Source organism: Colossoma macropomum, unplaced genomic scaffold, assembly GCF_904425465.1.
Source record: "Colossoma macropomum unplaced genomic scaffold, Colossoma_macropomum, whole genome shotgun sequence".
NCBI classification, from domain to species: Eukaryota; Metazoa; Chordata; class Actinopteri; order Characiformes; family Serrasalmidae; genus Colossoma; species Colossoma macropomum.
Genome location: NW_023494792.1, coordinates 16,418,134 through 16,439,567, shown reverse-complemented (window position 1 = coordinate 16,439,567; position 21,434 = coordinate 16,418,134). Strand labels below are relative to the sequence as shown.

The 21,434-nt window shown below is 39.9% G+C and overlaps 2 protein-coding genes and 1 non-coding gene across 3 annotated transcripts; 1 reads left to right on the top strand and 2 right to left on the bottom strand.

Moving 5' to 3' along the window:
- The first annotated feature begins 1,734 nt into the window (after positions 1-1,734).
- On the top strand, positions 1,735-1,808 carry trnat-agu. The gene has a single exon. It is a non-coding gene; the product is annotated as a tRNA-Thr (tRNA).
- A 1,625-nt stretch (positions 1,809-3,433) lies between these two features.
- On the bottom strand, positions 3,434-16,759 carry slc7a10b (solute carrier family 7 member 10b). The gene is made up of 11 exons (XM_036576241.1): positions 16,424-16,759; positions 14,374-14,578; positions 13,934-14,085; positions 11,222-11,347; positions 8,951-9,104; positions 8,385-8,508; positions 7,102-7,205; positions 6,410-6,506; positions 5,465-5,614; positions 4,995-5,172; positions 3,434-3,566 (listed from the first exon to the last, which is right to left on the bottom strand). The coding sequence occupies exons 1-11, from the start codon at positions 16,581-16,583 to the stop codon at positions 3,436-3,438; spliced, it is 1,581 nt and encodes a 526-aa protein (XP_036432134.1). The 5' UTR covers positions 16,584-16,759; the 3' UTR covers positions 3,434-3,435.
- Positions 16,760-18,387: 1,628 nt separating this feature from the next.
- Positions 18,388-21,334, bottom strand: faap24 (FA core complex associated protein 24). The gene is made up of 4 exons (XM_036576242.1): positions 20,871-21,334; positions 20,590-20,729; positions 20,190-20,345; positions 18,388-19,017 (listed from the first exon to the last, which is right to left on the bottom strand). Exons 1-4 carry the CDS (start codon positions 21,007-21,009, stop codon positions 18,775-18,777), a joined length of 678 nt encoding a protein of 225 aa, XP_036432135.1. The 5' UTR covers positions 21,010-21,334; the 3' UTR covers positions 18,388-18,774.
- Positions 21,335-21,434: the final 100 nt, after the last annotated feature.

Sequence of the window (21,434 nt, the reverse complement as noted above, 5' to 3'; positions counted from 1 at the left end):
GATCAATACAGATCTCATTTCAAATAGTGTAAGGCCCGCTGAGGCACAGACTCTTTCAGTCAGTTAATTCTCATAAGGTTCCAAATCTGTTGTCCACCTCTGACATTTGTGTGGGTTTATGTACCAAAAACAGACAGAATTTATTTTTACATTTCCATTTTGCAGCCTTTATTTATCCCTTAGTATGAAACATGCAGTTTCAGTTTAGTGTTACTGTACCTTTAAGACTGACGTGTGTGTGTGTGTGTGTGTGTGTGTGTGTGTGTGTGTATATATATATATATATATATATATATATATATATATATATATACACAGTGTGAATGGGCGGGGCTAAACTGCCCACATGCTGTTTAAGCAATAGAACAGGAGAGGGAATGTGTTATCGCGAAATAACATCACGGCTGTGATAACACACGACCTTGAGTGTTTTATTGCTTTTATGCAACAGTTAAATAAATAAAGTAATAAATTAATTAATTGGGTTAATTCCTTCCGCCAAATTATAGTTCCTTAACAAGCAGCTCGTTGCTACGTCACAGTAAAGAGCTCCGCTCACTCGCCTCACAGCCGGCAGTTCGTTCTTCAGCTCCTTACACTACATTCCGAAACCGTCATCACCACTGAGCAGCTTTTTGTTTCTTAATGCGGCAGTTTTATGGTTCAGTCCGATTTGGTCAGACTCTGAAGATCAGACTACACGTTTGGCGGATGGTACTCGGTTCATGTCTGGCTGATTCCAGGTTGTTTAGGTGTTCTTCTGTCACAGCTGCTGACTGAATAGCTTGCTCAGTGGTGATGACAGTTTGTGAATTTAGTGCAGTCTTATCTTCAGAGTCTGACCAAATCGGCTGTCGGTCAAATGTAATCTTAAGTATCCATTTTCTGTTTGTGGCAAAGTAAGAAGTAAAAACGTTCAAAATGGCTTGAGCGTCTCCTACAGCTGTCAAAATCGTTGCTTAGCAACGGCGTCTCAGCGGAGTGATACAGTGTTTACTGCATCAAGCTCTTTTCAAACGCGAGGACAGTTTGGTTTTCCATGACACAGGCCCTACAAATAATGCGTTGCTTGTTATATTAAACTTACTGATAGTGTAGTTCACGACGTGTGATACACTCAGCTATCACTTACCTACAGTGAAGTGCTTAAACTGACGCTACGTCAGTATTCTGTGCTGACCCCGTCTACTCTGCTGAGGGTGGGTAAGTCTAGTATAAAATCTACATTGGCCCAGGTTTCAGAGGAGGACTAACAGTGAAACAAAGAACATTTAGCTGTTGCTGGAATAACAGCAGCACATAAACAAAAACAAGCTATCAAGCTGTCTGCACTGCGGCGATTCACACGGAAAACTTGAGGGGTAACGTTGAGCTCAGGAGTGGGGCAACGTTAACACATCACAGGGAAACTACACGATAAATATACACAATTATACCTAAAATATACACGATTAAAATGTTATTTTTGTTAAGATACTTAGAATTAGTGACAGAAGTTAGGCCACACTTATGCCCTTTAGACAGCTAACTCAGCTAACGTTAGCTAGCTACCTACCTTATTTAGATAGCTACGGTAGCTAACGAGGGGAAAAGCTGAAAGATGGCAAACAGAAGTTTATATTCGCTGAAATAATGAATGTAAAGATGATAAACCTTGACTATGTTGAAAGCAGCGCTGCCCGATGATCAGGGATTCTCACCCTGAAACCCAGTACTTTCGGCTCATGACGTATCGGCGCCGTGGCTTAGTTGGTTAAAGCGCCTGTCTAGTAAACAGGAGATCCTGGGTTCGAATCCCAGCGGTGCCTTTTACTTCGTCACAGCCTGAACTACCTACATCATAAAGCAGCTTAGAGTCGGATGAAGCAGCGTTATTCATTCTTTATTCACTGGGCTGTAACTGTTAAACCATCATTTCATTTACAAAAAGATGAAGAACCAGTAAACATCTAGTTAAACATGAAGGTGCCTCTTCCACTGTAAATACACTTTACAAATAATTTATGATTTCAAATCTCATTTCAAGCCCCTGCAAATTCAATCTTATCAAAGTCTGCATAGGCAAAAATGAGCAGGTTGCAAAAACGTACAACTTAGAAGAAACCTATAAAGTGCAATATGTCCCTTGATTTCTGCGCAGAGTTTGAAAGCTCAGTGTTCCTTTGCTTATTACATATTTCTTCAAGACAACTGTAAAACTTAGTGTATCCATTCCAGGGGCTCCGCAAAACTATTTACAGCAAACTGACTACAGGTGGTCTTGTAACCGGCAGTGCTGGAGGAGACAGGTGGAGAAAAGGCTTACATGATAAAGCTTTCTGTGAAAGGGTGCTGACATCAGAAAATATATATCAATCAGAATATATAACACATTATACATAGTTAGACATTAGAACATGTTACCATTAAGCATTTTTGAAGTGTGCAGTGTGCATCGGTTAGTGCAATTTGATTTGTTTCCACAGCTGCCAAACACTTGCATGTGCAGGAATATGGCAGTGCTATACAGAGACGCTACTCAAAGGCATTACTAGAAACTACATAAACATTAGAGCTTATACAGTACAAGATACAAATTAGAAATATCAGTTTAGAAAGTAAATAATGAGTTCGCCAAAAAAAAAAACAAAACAACAAACCAACTTATAAGACGTAACTTATGCAGCTTGTCATGCATACTCAAACTATGTTGAACTGCTGAACACGGATATTAGTTGTGACTTTGAATAATGATGCTGAGTTCTGTCACAAGACTGCAAATGCATCCCTGAACTCCACATTTCTAGCTGTACTTTAAAAGAGGTAACAGATGCTGCAAAACAGTGACAGGAGCATTTTAGCACCTCTCTCAAGTCTCTTAGACTTTGTTAAATGACACATAGCAATAAATATATTGAGCCCTAGTCCTTATTGGTCTTCGATTTTTGTATACTTTCAAGTTCTTGATCAACACAAAGATACTGAAATACCTGGTATGAAAAAAAGTTGATCTGATCATAGCTCCTCAGCTAAAAGCGTGACAGTAAATCTGAGCATATAAATCCAGTTACTTCTGAAGAATTAACTGCAGCCTATCTTCCCGGTAAGGCACAATAACAGCATAGGTTAAACCAAATGGGCTTTAAGTATATCAAACAACCTGTTAGAAACATTTTAAATGTATATAAATGTACATCTACAGGGAGTGTTAACATACTGACCTTAAATTGCATGAAACATGTACATACAAAAGTTATATAAGGCCCATGAATTAACACATGGACATTTGCATTTGAAAGTGTACCCAAGAACCAAATTCTAGGGCTTTAAAATAAGGGGGACCCATTTCTAAGGTCTAATAAAAAAAAGAACAAAACAAAACAAAAAATAAAAAAAACCAAAACAAATGACCTTGAAACAATTAAGAGAGTAAACAGTCATACACAAATATAAAAGTCAAACAGGTCCAGAGGCCTTGCTTGTGATGGAAGACTTGTCAGTCCATTCTGTTGGTGTTGCGGTTTCAGTCGGGTCAATGTGGGGAAAAACCACAAAAAACACTCTCTGACCCAGATACGTGGCCCACTCTGTAACAGAGATAACAGACCCGATCAGGGGTTGTAAACACCCCCAAAGCTACAGTTAATACATTACGGCAACAAATTCTACCTTTGGATTATTCAGATTGGAGTAAACAGATAAAGAGTGGGCTGCATACATATGAAAACACATAAAATTTCTATTTCTCTTCATTTTCTTACATGAGTAGACTTCATAATGTACACCGAACAGGCATAATATTATGAAAACCTCCTTGCTTCTATGCTCATTGTCCATTTTATCAGCTCCTCTTACTACATAGGTGCACTTTGTAGTTCTACAATTACAGACTGTAGTCCATCTGTTTCTCTGCATACTTTGTTAGCCCCCTTTTACCCTGTTCTTCAGTGGTCAGGAACCCCATGGACCCTCACAGAGCAGGTACTATTTAGGTGGTGGATCCTTCTCAGCACTGCAGTAACCTCTGACGTGGTGGTGGTGTGTTAGTGTGTGTTGCGTTGGTCTGAGTGGATCAGACACAGCAGTGCTGCTGGAGTTTTAAGCACCTCAGCGTCACTGCTGGACTGAGAATAGTCCATCAACCAAAAATAACCAGCCAACAGCGTCCTGTGGGCTGCGTCCTGTGGGCAGCGTCCTGTGAGCACTGATGAAGGACTAGAGGATGACCAACACAAACTGTGCAGCAGCAGATGAGCTATTGTCTCTGACTTTACATCTACAAGGTGGACTGACAAGGTACGAGCATCTAATAGAGCGGACAGTGAGTGGACACAGTGTTTAAAAACTCCAGCAGCACTGCTTTGTCTGATCCACTTGTACCAGCACAACACACACTAACACATCACCACCACATCAGTGTTACTGCAGTGCTGAGAATGATCCACCACCCAAATAGTACCTGCCCTGTGGGGGTCCATGGGGGTCCTGACCACTGAAGAACAGGGTAAAAGGGGGCTAACAAAGTATGCAGATAAACAGATGAACTACAGTCTGTAATTGTAGAACTACAAAGTGAACCTATGTAGTAAGTGGAGCTGATAAAATGGACAATGAGCATAGAAACAATAATAACATAATGTTATGCCTGATCGGTGTATAATGATGTTGATTCTTGCAATACTTGATCTGCCACTTGAAGCTGATGTCCAACTTTTCTTACAATGGATGTACTTTACTAATATACTGTATATAGTCTAACCAAATACAGTATATGTATGGTATATATACTGTACACAAACTAAAAGAGCAAGATTGGTCTTGATTATTACTTAATCTTATTGGTATTAAAATGGGAATTTTCCATTTTTTTCCTGTCACCACAAATGCACAAAAATCTGAGGCGTTTCTTGTCAATGAACCATTTCACATCAAACCATCCTTAATGACTCTGTTTACATCTAAACCACTGAATTATGGTATTTTGAAAAAGCAGTAGAATACATTCTTTAACTTACCAATGAAGTCATAGATACACTTTGGCTTGTCTTTCCAATGCACTCCCAGAAAGTAGACAGGCACTCCAGTGAGCATGATGACCAAACCCACCCCACAGACTACAGGCTCCGAGTGCAGGCTGAAGCCCAGCAGCAGCGCCCAGAAGAGCAGGTAACACAAAGGAACCAGCAGACTCACCTGTGGAGAGGAGAGGAGATAAGCATGGGTGTGAGAACATGCAATCAGAGCAGGGTGGAGTCCAAACCTTCCATTAGTGTCTTCTTCTAAAAATTAGTCCAGAGGAGCTATAGTGAAATGTGCTGTTGTGGTGGTTTTACTATTCACTTCCCAAATGAGTTATCATGTGATTACCTCTGCCATTGATGTCAAGCTGCTAATTCTACCACAAGTTCAAAGCCAGGAGACACAAAGAAGCCTTGTAACAGTATTTTATGAGTAGTCACGATAGTTTTGGTTTGCATGATGATACCTTGATAGGCCTGTACAGGTTTGGCTTCTTCCATCTATAATACAGCAAGCCAGCAATGGTGACTCCATAGGAGAGGTAGTTGATGAAGGACACATAGTTTATAAGATTGTGCGTTTCACCAATGCACATGATTACGATTGTGGCAGTGCACTATGGAGCAAGATGAGGGAAGAACAGTAAGGAACAGAGAGAAACAAAGAGATGCAGATAGATAAAGAGAAAAAAATGTAACCCTCCGTGACCTTTAGAATACCATTTCTGCTATTTTGCAGTGCTATTTATAAAAGTAATTATGTAATTAAGTACATAGTTTTGTGATTAAATGTAATGACACAATCCATCATATGGTTTGGTAATTAATCACATTTACATTTGATTAACATTCTGTGGTGACAGCTTTAAATATGCACTTTCAACTTTTTCTGTTTGTTTTGACATTAAAAAATGACTGAGTTGCAGTAAAAAAGATGTTTTTCTTTTGGCAAAACAAGACGATATACAGTCGTATGCAAAAGCAATGGTCAAATTACATGTTTTGTTGATTTTTTTCTAAATGAAGATAAGTCAACACATCCTCTATGAGGAATAAACTTAAATATGTAATTGTTCTGCAAATATTAGAGCACAATTTCTATTTATTTACTGAGTTTTACCTATTGTTAAAAATAAAACATATAATATAAATTGTGCCATAACTTAACCAAGGTCGGCCAAACTTTTGCACAAGGCTGTATATACCAATAACATCAAATCAAAATAAAATATCTCCTATTATATGTATTAAAACAAATGTGAATCAACAGAAAGAAGTAATTTCTTTGCTTGTTTCTATAAGCTAAGAGTGAGAAATAATTAAACACAATGTAAGAAGAGGCATTCAATGTGGGGGACCTGGGAGGGTTAAGCACTTTTAATCTATGAACCGATAATGGTATACCAACTCACACAGACAAGCAGAGCTGGGATTGGGGTGCAGCTTTTACAGTGAATCATAGCCAGTAAGCTGGGTAAGTGTCCTTCTCTTGCACCTGAGAAACAAAGCCTGAGGGGGCACAAAAACACACAAAAACCCAGAAAGCATTAGGAATACAGGAGCATTAGCACGAGCTTTTCCAGGTGTGTCCGAAGACAGTATGATTGTGTATTTTTATGAATACAGATCCATGGTACATATTGTTTTACATATAACTTTACAGGAGAAGGTGAAAATGTACTTAAATTGTAATGTAAGTCGATGTAAAGAGGTTATTATATTCCAAGTAATTTTGGAGCATTTCTATTGGTCCATTTGTCATGAGATTTTTACACAATGTAAAGAGCAGCTGGTGTGGTGAAAATAAAATAAATGAAATAAAATTGGAAAAAATGGAAATACTTGTGCTTTTTTTGGACAATGACAATATACTTCAAACCCCTCAAAAATAGTGCCATTTTATTCACCAGTGAATGTACATAATGATTCTAGAACAGCACTCTAACTTTACATATGGGCTCAGGTTGTTCATAACTCATCAAGGGCATTGAATGTCCAGAAGGGGGCAGCAAAGTATCATCATATCATATCATATACTCTTCAGGAGGCTTTCAATAGTAAGCACATCACTTTTCTAAAAATGTCTTGGGAGGTTTGGTCTGACCTGGATGAGGTGAAGAGGTAGCCATTAATGCCTCCAAAGGTGGAGAGTGCCACAGAGATGGGCATGATGGTGGAGAACATTCCAAGCAACTTCTCCCCAAACGTCTGTTAAACATAAGTTCTGAATTTAGCACCCCAAAAACTGGTTAAATTATTCCAACTTGCCAGTATGATATGCCTTGCCCTGCAAATGCTGAAATAACTTTAGCGGTTAAACTAAAATAATAGAAACTTCCAGTGTGAGAGTTTTATTCATATCCTAATTTAGTGTTTCTAAATTCTACACACTGAGATTGTTAGGTGCACCTAGTCCCTTTTACCTACACTACGCCATTTAATCAGGTATGAGGTATGCCTATCATATAGGTGCCTTTGTTGGTCTACTGTAGACCTACAAAGGCACTGTAGCTCATCCGTTGCTGTATTTGTCAGTCACTCACTACCCCATTTTTTTGATGGAAAGGGACCACCATAAGATCACCAGGCCCAGAAAGGAATCACCATAGGACCAGATATTACTTTTATGTGAATGCATTTGGCAGATGCTCTTACTCAGAGTGATTGCAATTTAATCATGTGACAGGGTAGCGTTAGGAGTCTTGCTGAGGGACTCTTACTAGTATAGGGTGGTGTGCTTGCCCAGGTGGGAAATCAAACCCCAGCCCATTACACTGTATTACCCACCCACTATATTATTTAGGTGGCGGCCTATCCTTTGTGACACCAACATGGTAGTTGCATGATATTGTGTGTTGTACTGGTGCAAGTGTATCAGGTACAGCAATGTTGCCAGGATTTTTTAAAAAGTGTACACACATGTCCTCACAGCACCATTGTTGGCTGGTTATTTTTGGTTGGTGGCCAAAATTCAACCTATACATAACAGAGTTGTGTAAAAACACCAGCAATGCCACTGTGCTTGACACACTCGTACCAATGCTATACACACTACCATGCCAATGCCATCTCAGTGTGTCTGCTGTGCTGAGAATAGCCCACTATTCAAATAATATCTAGCCAGCGGTGGTCCTATGGCGGTCCTTTTTAATTGATGGTGGAGTGTGGTTGTTTGAGCAGCAACAGATGGGCTACAGTCTGTAACTGTGAACCTACAAAATGCACTTATATAGTAGCTGTACCTGTTAGAATGTTCAATGTTTGTAGGTACAAGGTACCTAATAAATTGGCAACATTGATGATCATATTAGACCTGTGCTTTTACACTGAGCTGCTACGGACAAACTCTACCTGAGCAAAAGACAGAAAAGGGTGTGTATTACTTACTACAGCCACAGCGTTGGAGGACAGCAGCTCCTCTGGAGACATGGATGAGAAGTAGGCGATGTTGGTGAGTGTGTACACAAAAGTCACCAAGGGAATGGAGATGTAAATAGCACGTGGAAGATTCCTGACAAAACACCATGTTTAAAACAGTACAAGGATGACTGCTGGGTTTGTTCACAGGGTGCATGTGCACAAAACATATAGAAGAACTGATAGTAGCAATTTGCAGCACATGGTATACCGCAAAGCCTTTCGTGGGGAAGCACAGATCCAAGATACAATACAATTTGTCAGTCATAAGCAAGCTTTGAGGCTAAATTAGTGGCTATTAGACCAGGCTTTGCTGTTGTATGTTGAATGCCAGCAGCCAGACTGCACAGAATTCCATAGAGATATTATACCAATGAATAGATGTCCTAGGGAGCTACAATTGGCAATATGTAATGCATAGATTATAGAACTACAGCCCGCAGCTTGTTGGCATACTGCATGTTGACAAAATGCATCTTGAGTACCGTAGATGTCACATATCGTTGTTAAACCAAGAGTGAGAGGTGTATTCTCACCTCCTGGGGTCCACCACCTCTTCTGTGACGTAATTGAGAAAGTTCCATCCACTGAAGGCAAAGGATGCCTGAAGGAAAGCCAGGGCAATCTGCCCCACTGATGGAGTCTTATAAAACTCAAACGCTATTTGTGGAGTAAGACCCTCATAGTTACCTGAGAAAACAAGATGCTCTTTATATTATTAAACTAAAGGACATTTACACACAGTACCGTGAAAGAATTTATTGTATTTTTGCTAATTTGTCAAATTTAAATACTTCAGATCATCCAACTAATTGTAATATAAGATAAAGACAACGTGAGTAAACCCAGAATGCAGCTTTTAAATGATAATTCCATTTATTTAAGATATAAGTTTTGAAAAAAATCATTATCACCCATGTGAAAAAATAAACCTTAACCTAATAACTGGTTGTGCCACCCTTGGCAGTAACAGCTGCAATCAAACATTTGAGATAACTTGCGATGAGTCTTTTACATCACGGTCGAGAAGTTCTGGACCACTCTTCTTTGCAGAACTGTCTTAATTCAGCTACATTGGAGGATTTTTGAGCATGAGCTGCCCATTTCAGGTTTTGCCACAGCTTCTCAATGGGAGTCAAGTCAGGACTTTGACTCGGCCACTCCAAAACTTTTGTTTCTTCTAAGCCATTCAGAGGTGGACCTGCTTGTGTGCTTCGGATCATTGTCCTGCGGCATAACCTGACTGTGCTTGAGCTTTAGGTCATAAACTGATGGACGGACATTCAGGATTTCCATCAGCATTTTCTGATAGAGAGCAGAATTCATGGTTCCATCAGTTATAACAAGTCCTCCAGGTCCTGCACAAGCAAAGCAGCCCCAGACCATCACACTACCACCACCATGTTTGACTGCTGGTATGACGCTCTTATGGTGGAATGCGGTCTTAGCTTTATGCAAGGTGTAATGGGACCCATGTCTTCCAAAAAGTTCCAGCTTTGACTCATCAGTCCACAGAATATTATTCCAAAGGTCTTGGGGGTCATCTAGATGTTTTTTGGCAAGTGCAAGACAAGACTTTGTTTTTTTTTGGTCAGCAGTGGTTTGCACCTTGCAGCTCTCACATATATGCTATTTTTGCCCAGTGTCTTTTTTTATTGTGGAAATGTGTACATTGACCTTAACTGAGGCAAGTGAGGCCTGCAGTTCCTTAGATGTTCATCTGGGTTCTTTTGTGACTTCCTGGATGAGTCGTCGATGCGCTCTTGGTGAAATTTTGGTAGGCTAGCCACTCCTGGGAAGGTTTACCACTGTTCCAAGTTTTCTACATTTGTGGATAATGGCTCTCACTGTGGTTCGTGAGTCCCAGAGCCTTGGCAATGACTTTGTAACCCTTTCCAGACTGGTAGCTTTCAATGACTTCATTTTGCATCTGTATTTGAATCTCTTTAGAATGTGGCATCATGTGCTGTTTTTTGAGACTTTATAGCCTGCTTCACATGTTTAGATTCAAAAGGTCTGGCAGTAATTGTGCCTGGGTATGGCTGGTGAAATTGAACCCAATAGTCAATTGAATTTGGTTAACTGGTTGATTTAGTAGCTAAGGGGGCAATTTTTCCTTATATATGAAATTATCATTTTAAATAGCACTTTGTGTTTACTTGGGTTATTTGTATCTAATATTGAAAGTAGTCTGATCATCTGAAGCATTTAAGTGTGACAAATCTGCAAAAACATAAACTTTTTCACAGCACTGTATTAAAACATACTGTTCACTCCCCAGTCTATATATGGAAACTAAGCTGCAAAAATAGCCCAGTTTGAATTTTTTGTTGGTGACTTCATTCCATTCACACTTGGAGTTATATGTGTTTCAGGCCAGACTGCTTTTTGAACAAGGCACAACACAAGAGGTCATTTATGTATATGAGTTTTAAAGGCATAGTAACAAAACAGGGTTGGGTTTACCAAAAGCATCTTAGCACAAAGATGATTCTTGAATGGCAGAGCGAGCATCAGACTAAACATTCTCTCTACTAATTAAGATGATCTTAACACTAAGATGCTTTTGGAAAACGGGGCCCAGACTGAAGGGAGAATATGAGGCCTTCATGAGCATTATGTCCAGCACACAGCTCTTCAGACATACATGTGGTCTGCCATCATTTTTATTTAAGATGCAAAACTAAACTCAGACTAAATTAAGTAAGTTAACTGACCATCATGACTTAGGATTTCACTTGACACTCAAAATAAAACACTTGTGACCAAATGTTACATTTTCGTCACTGACTGGACAATAGCCTCACCTTTATAGATCTGGAGCAGTCCTACTGCTATGATGAGGCCCAGTGCCAGCAGCTTCCCCACAGTAAAGATATCCTGGATACGTGTGGCCAGACGCACACTGAAGCAGTTCACCCATGTCAGAAATACTACAAATACAGTGACCAACAGAACACAAACAAGCACACAAGCATTAGACTCAAGGCAAACTGTAATTTATTGACCAAATACTGTAGTTCAACACTGATATGTTGTGCATGAAGTATGAATGAAAGTATGATTTTAATGCCTTTAATGAAAAATGCAGGTGGCCAAATTTGGATGCCAAGTTTTCTCTCAGCTGGAGTAGTCCTGTGATGCCAAGGCATGTTAGGAGAAACGTGATTGCGGGGCCTTTAGGATGGACTGGTGTGGGATCAATGTGTTAAGAGCCATTGATGTAGATTCACTGGAGCACGGGAATGTGGGAATGCTAAGGACAAGAGGAGTGGAAGTGTAATTGTGTCTGCCTATCCATCACCGTCACATTCTCTCTTTCCTTCTGTGAAAAATAAGGCTGTCCCCATTAGTCCCAACTAACAAATTGCCTCCTGTAGTAACAGAACAAAGACAGAGGCCGATGAGCAGGTCTGTGAAAAGACAGAGCGCGTCTCTCTTTTTCAGGACTCTTCTGTCCCCAAACAAGAGTGAATAGTAAGAGCTAATGCAATAATCTCACGCTGCAGGCCCAGCCAGCACAGTCAAGTGCTGCAGACTTGCGGCTCATGGCCCCCTGTGAGTGGTTATTGCCTGGTCAGGAATCAGTATGCTTTGCATGTTTACATCTTCTTATGTCTTTTTCTGGTGTTGCTGGTGTTTACACCTTCAGAAGAGGCTGTAAGCAACGCTTTCATTTGGTTCTGATGAAATTATTTTTCCTAACTCTTCATAGTTCTGAGCTCCAAATGCAATGGTGTTGTTTCACGGAGGGGAGCTACTGTAACTGTGGGAATGCAGAGCCGCTGAGTGGGCAATTAGGAGAGTTGGCATGTCTAAAGAACACAGAGCCAAGAACAGTAACGTTTACTCTTTAGTGCTTCACGGTTTCTGAGGCTGGGTTAATGAGCCGAACCCATTAGCACCTGATATGCTCCTTAGTGTCTTTGTGTGCCACAATATGGAACAAACTGTGCAGTCCTGTGGCATTCAATCAACACATCTTAATTAATGCTGTAAGATGCAAGCTTATAAGACTGACTCTCAGAAGGGCTTATTATTAATATTCTTATTTATTTTATAATATTCTTATTTTTTTTAGTATAAATAAAAATTAGAGCTGAAAGCTTATTTCCTTCTAACAAATCCTAAAATCATCCAGGTCAAAGCATAGTGCTGCCAGGCAGGCATTTCTTATTCATGCAAAGTGCTTGAAATCAATGGGCCTCATGTAGAGACAGTCATACAAACAGATTTTTCTTAAGTGGCATTTTACAAACAAGTTTTTAGCAAAACTCATAATCAAGACATCACTGTATTTGCTGCCAATGCATCAGCTTCTGTTTACCCAAGGGTCCTACTGTACTAGGTCCTGTGCAGGTAAATTTAAACTCTAGCTTGCTTTCACACTTTATTGTTTCGCCTTTAAATATCATTAAATTCCCACACAAAAGTGCATGTGTGAAAGGTGGTTCGGATATGTTATGAATGAGGACAAGTGGGACTGAGGCTTCTAAGGTTTATTTTGGTATTTGGGGGCATCAACTGTGCAAATTCACAATTCACCTAAGTGCATGTTCATTTACAAACAGGTTATGTTAATCGCATATATGAAAAAATATGAAAACCTTTAGTGTGCTCAGTAACAAAAACGCATGCAAGACTTAAAGGGGCATTCTGGACTAAAACCAGCATTTAATATGTTATTTGCTGTGTTAAGTAATGTAATATTATGTCGCACAGCACTGCATATCTCAGCCTCATTGGTTTGCCAGAATTCATGATTTTGTATCCTTTTGTGTTTTTATCACTACAATACCCAGCATGCATTACACAAATACAAAACCCCCAAGACCGATAAAGAAATTCTGACTGCTAGCACAGCCACTATTGTAGAGGCTTATTATTACAGACGTGATATTCGGCTTCCTAGTAGTATAGCTAGTTATATGCAGTGGTCAGCTAGTGGAAAAAACAAAAACATTCCAAAGAGACCACCCTCAACTATCCGCCATAAAGTGCTTGTAGTCTTTAAAGGCCCTCCTACCTTCTAGGTACATGATCAGAAAGGGGTTTTCTTGAAACTGAAAAATCTTGCTCTAGAGACTCTTACAGCACTGCTGTAAGAGACTTGTAGGCATGTTTAGAAGAGATGTAGCCATGATTACATTTTTAATTTTTAAAAAATAGTTTCAGATAAAATGATAATTTTCATTAACATAAAATGAAAATGTTATTGCATGAGACTCATTTCACCAGCTCTTGAACTTATCTGACCTTTCTGTTCAGTTGCTCATACTTCTACAGCAGCTCAGACACAATATACATATTTTATTAGCACTCTGGATCTGCATTACATAAGACAGCACCCTCTCTGCTAAAACCTCTTCCATTCACACCCACAAATTATTATGATGTTTAACTCTGTCTAAAGACAGAAGTGTACTAACAAGAACAGGAAACCTATAGCCACATGCAAAGAAAATAAAGTGAAAGATGTAAATTAAGAGAATCTGGCACTGGGTATAAGATGTACTCACTTATGCAGGTAGCAGAGAGCATTCGTGTGGCCATATAGGGAGGCACACAGTTAGGAAATGCAGGCTGTAGGACATAGTTGGAGAAGGTGAGGGCTATGACAGCCAGAGTGGTAGGGTACATGATCAGCACAGCGCTCCATAACAGAAGGAAGCTGGAGAGCAGAAGAGATGGAACAAAAAAAATCCTGTTGTCGTACATTTTTAAGAGTTAATTTTATAATTGAATTAATGAGACAGTCTATAATTTGTAGACTGATGGTTCATTTAGGGCAAACGCTTGACCAGTATAGTATTGCAGACACATTTAGGGTCTAAAAATAGTCTTAGTGAGTTTGGTTTCAGACTTTACTGTGTGACTTATTGGGGACAATATGAAACTGAGTGCTGATCTTTTAAAAAGGATTTAAAAGACAAAAAGTCATAGTACGTCTTGGTCTTACCCCACAAGGCCTCCAAAAATCTCTGTAACATATGAGTAGTCTCCCCCTGATTTGGGGATTGTGACGCCGAGTTCAGCATAGCAGAGGGACCCCAGGGCAGCTATGCCCCCACCTAACACCCACACCACCAGCGCCAAGCCAACAGAGCCTGAGTGCTCCAGAACCCCTTTAGGAGAGATGAAGATTCCTGAACCAATGATGTTACCTGCAGGAAAAAAAACAAAAACCCACACAACTGCATTAAACAAAACCTGGAAATGTATAGAAATGCAGCGATTCTGAAAGTTACGTTCAGGTCAGAAAGATTTAATAATATCTTATGTTAGATTACTCTTTGATTAAATCTGTGTGTTATCTCTGCAACTATACAATATAGTTGTTGTTTTTTTTTTAATCTATAGCTCACACTATGCGGGATAAAATGAACACATGAAATTAAACACATTTTTAGTACCATTTTTTAGCTAAACTGGCAATATAAACTACACTGATTACTCCTCAATAGGACAAACTGGAATTTATTTTTTTCATTTTTAAATAATTTGCCTAATTAAACAACATGATTCAAAGTGCTACATTGAAAGTAAGAGGAAACCGGCTATTTGGCACAATGGACAATGCACAACTATGTTATGACATTTTGGTATAGGTGTAGTAAATTTGCAGATTTTTATGCTGGCTTATTCAAATACAGTCCAACTACACTTACCTGCCTCCTGTTATTTACATTATAAAACCGCAATACAGATCGGCCAAAATCAAAACATAAAATTGTCTGATTGTCGAGTTTATGTTTTGAGTGAAAATCTGCTGATTCCTATGTCGGTTGATTCCGATAGTTCCCTACAATAAACTGTACAATAAAAATGATAAAAGTACTGCAATGGCTTTAAATGGTAGGTTTGTATTTTACTTTTGTCCTTTAACAAAGAGACATGGAATACCATCAATAACATGCTCAAAAGAGAATGACATGATAGACCTGGAATTTTTCAGTAAGTCTGCATCTCAACTGAACAGAGACAAATAAGATGTGATACACTTTCTTTTTAAACATAACTTTTCTTTTTTTAAGGTTGACCTGTGTGAGACCTTTCTGCCCTGATTGGAACCCATCCATGTCCAAATCTTGCATGTGATTTGCAAAGGCTAGAAATACACATACAGAGGTTAACCCCCCTCAAGCAACATCTCTCCAACAATAGACACTGCAAATGGGAGAGAATCGCCTCACGCTTGCCTCCCTGGCAGCCAAGTGGCACACAACGAGATTACATAAGAGCAGGAATAAATCATTTACTCCACTGTGTCGACAGCTCAGTCTGCCACGAGGAGCGGATCCCACTGCCCACAACACGGGGAGATTCTGAGGAAACCACAGTAACCTGCACATCATCTAAGATGTAATGTTTTTCATTATTCACATTTTTTTAAAGACAGAAACATCTGAAAGGACTGGGAAAGGCCTGCTGACCCACTGTGATGCTCTTAATGTACCAATGAACAGGTTACCAACACATTCATAGATTAATGCCTTTTGTCAAAAAGGTAAATTAAATCAACTTTCAGCCTCATTAATAAAAGGGATGAAAACAGGAACAATAAATAAATAAATAAAGAGTTCAGCACCTTAATACCAAGCAAGAAGAAGACTAATGGATCATAGTCAACAGATCACCTATGACAGTACTTAAAGTATATATTATGGAATACATTATAGATTAATTTATAATGGCTAGTGTAATTAGTGTAATGCCAACTTATGCCAAATATTTTTGTGGCCCAGTTGAAATGAGGTGATACAGAAGAAACTGGCTCCAACCTCATAAAGCTAGAAAAGGCATGAAATGAATGGATTAGAAGAGGATGGGAACAGTCCTCTACTTTTAAAGAGTTTAGCTAACTTCTCAGGGTAAACGTAAGAGAGCTAACTAATAACATAACCAGCTTAAAATGTACCAAGATTCTTCCGTAGAAACCTTTCAAAGTTTCCTTCATTTATTCTTATTATTCCTGCTTTAGTAAACAACTTCGTCTACCCCGGACTTACCTATGATAATAGTGCAGGCGCTCAGCAGTCCGATTTCTTTTTTGAGGGTCACTCTATCTGGCACCGTGTCCTCCTTTACCTTCCCGTCTTTCATGGTGCTCCTCGGAGCCTGTGGCTCTTGCCTGGCGCGGACGCCTCTTTTCCGCTCCGCTCCATCCATTTCAGCAGTCTGTAAGTAAAGCAGCCCCGGGGTCTCTCCCCTCAAACCCTTCACAGCATTCAGGCACGGTGAAAGGGACGCGCATGCGCAGCCTCCGCCGCTGCCCAGGACTGAATGCTAACTACCGCTCGACTGCTCTGTTAAAGACATGGCGCGTGATTGATTCAGGGACGAGTAGTTTGGGCTTAAAGGTTCACGTCCTGCCCAACTGACTCATTTTTAGACTTTCAGGTGAAGTTTGTGTTGTTGGACCATCTGCAAAGACTGACTAGGCGGCTGCACTTGTGCATGGATCTCATAACATGGTGTGAAGCCCCTGCTAGACAAACCAGCATAGACCAGCATGCTTGGCCACCAGTAAAACCAGGATATGTTGTGTCTTGGGTGCTGGTTGGCAGCAATGGGAGTTATTGTACTGATCAACAGCAAAACTAGCATATGTCGTGTGTTGGATGCTGGTGCGCTGATCAACCAGCATGACCATGCTGGGTGACCAGCTCCAGCACCAGACCAGCATTAGATCAGCATGCATCCCATGTGCTGTTTTTTCTCTGCCAGAGGGGCTGCTGTGACTTGTAAGGCATGAAATGTATGTTACTTCAACTTTATAAACCACAACCCTCCACTGCTTCTAAGGTAGAGGTTCCCACATTTTCCTTCTTGTAGCACTCCTGATTGAACTCACTGACAACCTCCTCATATGCTGGGTTTGGTGTGTTACAGGAGTGAAAACCCTGTGCAGAGCATAGGGGTTATCCCCAGGGCTAACTCTGGGGACAACTGCTGTAAGAATAAAGTTATCAAGTTCTCTTGAAGCAGCTCCTGCAAGGACAGAAGCTCTCGATGGGGCGCCATACAGAGGAGGCTAAAAGGCAGGAGGAAAGTGTGAAGAGTTCCTGGAGCACTGGGACATGTGTTTTACAATAGAGAGGCTTCCTCACACCCTTATTCACCCTGAAAGGATCCCTGGCGTGGAATTTAGGAAGTCAAGTCGTGAATTTGTGCTGCGGCTTTTCCCTGGCTAACAACACTGGTCGCAAAATAAAGAGCCCAGGATTCAGCTGATCTCCGCCAGCGAGCCTGTTAAAAGGGGGGCTGCTTTGTAAGCCGGCAGGAAGGCCAAAACACTGCCAGCAGTGTGCGGCACTTAAAGGAAGAAGTCGAGCAGAAAACCAATACATCACAAGAGCCACTGAGGAAAGAGGGAGAGAAATTGAGGGAAAGACAGATTGCTCAATGAGGGAGTAATTGAGAGAGTGAGAGCATACTCACTAAATGCCTTCAGAATCAGATGGATCCTAAAGGCCTCTGTAGTGCACTTGAAGCTGATAAAACAGTCAGCATGTTGGAGTTGACTAGTTAGGGGTTGATAAATGTACATTGCAATAACACAATGGTACTTTAACATAGGACACAATGAGGCATTTGCTGGCATGTTATGTTCAACTTGATTCACACATACAGTCAGTCTGACGTTACTACAAAGACACAAACATGACCCTAAATAAAATTTTCATAGGGAAAAGCATCATACATACGAGTCTCTAGAGCCATTTTTTTAAATAAGCAAACACTTTTTAGCTTGAAAACACTAGCTCCATCTTGTGGTGAGAAAATTCAAACTAATATTTACCATTACCAACTATACATTTATATATTAATGTTGACAAAAAAAAACAGATTAACAAAAAAAATCTACCAAAAAAAGAAATTATTAGTATATTAAATTGTTTAGTCATTAATCGATTAATTAAACTCAGTGTTTCTCACTGTATATTTTTAATGTACCTGATAGACAAGTGAAAAAGTTAAATAATTGTTTAATATGTTTACTTCACTTTTTTCTACAAAAAAAAGACATCTTACAAAGAAAAAACACACACACACAAACACGGCTTACAGCTGTGGTCCTTTTCTCTTAAAGGCATATGAGCTTTAGAGTGACAAAATGATCAGCTATGTATTTGGTGTTAATGGATGAAATACCACTGATTGCTCCTTGAAAAGAAGGAATATTTATACAGCATCTTGATTTGTTGTTGGCTGTCAGCTTTTTCTTCCTTTTGCTTGGTTGTGATTATACAGGTTTGGATGGCCTTATTGTAATATCAGAGTACTTGGTTTGCATCATGTTAAAGTGAGAAGGTAAGTTCTTTGTCAAAGTTTATTCAGGTTGATTTGTGGAGTAATGTCAGCTGAACTGATTGTGGAAAAAGCCCCGTATCTGCCGAGCTGTGGCCTGCCCCACAACAGGCTCCAGCTTCTGGACTGAAGCGTTGCTAATTTCATAGATGCTGCAGAAGTGCTCGAGTAGGGCCATGGCCTTCACTTTACCAACCCCAGGGATCTTCCGCACCAGGTTCAGCACCACTGGGTCCAACAGTCTGGACATACTTTTCTTGCGGAATGGGCTCTCCTTGCTCTCTCCATGTACCTGGAGGAGGCAACATACACAGAGGTCAATAAATATTTGGATGTTGATAAACTTATTGTTATTTTAGCAGTCTGCCACAGTGTGTTTGAGTTGAAATTAAATAATGGTTAAGAGCTCAAAGTGCAGACTGGCAGCTTTTAGGGTTTATATTTCTAAATTGGGTGAACAGTGTAGTAATTACAACCATTTCATACACAGCAAACCCAGAAGCAAGTACTGAAGTGTGTAGCATGTATAATCACCTATCCTCTGTTGCATCGCTCACTGTGGAGTTACAAACGGCCTCTGGAAGCAACATCAGCACAAGAACTGTGCGTCGGGAGCTTAATGAAATGGGTTTCCGTGGCCAAGCAGCTGCACACAAGCCTAAGATCACTATGTGCAATGCAAGGCATCAACTGGAGTGGTGGAAAGCACCCTGCCACTGGACTCTCGACCTCCATATTAATTCCCATGGTTTTGGAATTGAATATCCAACAAGCTCATAAAGGTGTGATGGTCATGTGTCCACATACTTTTGCCATATAGTGTATTTTTAAAGCAGTCATGAAGCCACATTGTATGATCCTCTTATAATCAAATCTTAAAGGTTATACAAATCACATAATTGAAAGCAGCTGGAAAAGGTCTGTCACTGGTGTTTTCTGAAAACTGGCAGTGAAACAGCTATAGGTTACTTCACTGTCACACCCTAAGACCTCAGTAAAGGTCAGTAAAAGTGTAAAGCTAGGCTTTCATGCTGACATCAAGGGCCAGTTTCTTAAAAGCATCTCAGTGTTAAAATCATCTTAACTGGTAGAGAGAGTGTTCCATGTGATGCTTGCTCTACTATTTAAGAATCAGCCTTGAATTGAGAAGCTTTTGGGAAACCCAGCTCTGTCTAGCATATCACTTATACAACAAAGACAAGGAGCAGTTAATGTGATCTGTGGTTCTTCTGGGCAAACATTTTTAGTAAAATATGTTCACCCAGGAGTTTTTTATTTAACATTTTAAAATGGTAGATCTACTTTATTGGTGTGTGGATGAACTGAGTGGTGTACCACTCATATATGAATAAATTTATAGCATAATCTGTCAGTTTTATAGACAAAGATTAAGCCTAGTCCAAAACTAGGCTTAGTCCCTGTCTGGGAAAGCGACTCTGAGAATACTCAAGGCCGGTGACTCACCATTTGTTCTATGAGCTGAGCAGCTTCAGCAGGACTGGCAACAGGAAGCAAGGTTAAGCCCAGCTCCAACACCACAAACTTCTGCAGCCCGCTGAAGTACTGCTCACTGAGACGAGTCTTCTCCACTATAACAATCCCACTGAGTTTGCTGTTGGACTGCAAAAATAGCATATAAAAAATAAACATATAAATATCAAAACAAATAAAAGAACCTTTTAATATTTTTTATAAAATTATTTTTTAGGATATGAGGATAGGTTTTGTACAAGTGGTTCATACAAGGTGTAATCAATAACCTTAATAAAGTTTAGAAAATAATAAATCATTAAAACAACATATTCACTAAACACCAGCATCAGTGTAGTGCAGACACATGGCCAAAACAAGAACCTTAACCTACATTTCGGAATCGGACAATTTTCCTCTTATAGTCATTCCCTGCAACCAAGTCACCCTCTGACACATACAGGACGCAACTTCTGTTACTGAGGTGAAGGTCCACAACACCAAGCTCTTCCTCAAAGATGGTTTTAACTCTCCCTGTCAAAGGAAATAAAAAAAATTACGTGAGCAAGAACCAAAATGGGTATCTGATCTTACGTAGCATGGCAGAAAAGCTACAGAGAAAGACTGAAAACTAAGCATTAGAGTTATCTCTCCACTAGATTTAGTAAATGTTACCTTTAAAACTCTGCACTAGTGTTGAGCCCCTCCACTTGGCGCTGATGATGACATGTCCATATGGAGGCACAGCATGGACATTCACTGCAGTAGCGGAGGGCTTCAAATCCATCGCAGCTCGACTAGATACCTCTCTCATTTACCTCATCAGTCAACTCTCATATTTTGCACCTCTCTGTTACTTTAGTTAGCTAGTATACTCGCTTGTTAAGTGCAGGATGTACGGCTAGGCTAAGTTAGCTAACTAGCTATAACTTCTCATTAACAGTCGATAGTTAGCTAAGAAAAAGCAGCTTAGCATAGATTAGCAAACTATCTAGAAACTGATATGCTTTTCCCACTAATAACAAAGGCTTTAAGGTAATCCTCAATTGTTTCTTTTTCAATCATAAGCAATACATTTAAGGTCACTGAATTCAGGACGCAGACTTTCGATAAACGGCTTACTAACTTGCACGTCCAGCATGTCAACAAACCATGTTAAATCTCGCGCCCGCCAACCAAAGTATCGCGATTTCCTCTGCCAGTGGTTCATTGGCTGCTGTCTGGCCTTTTAAATAGTTG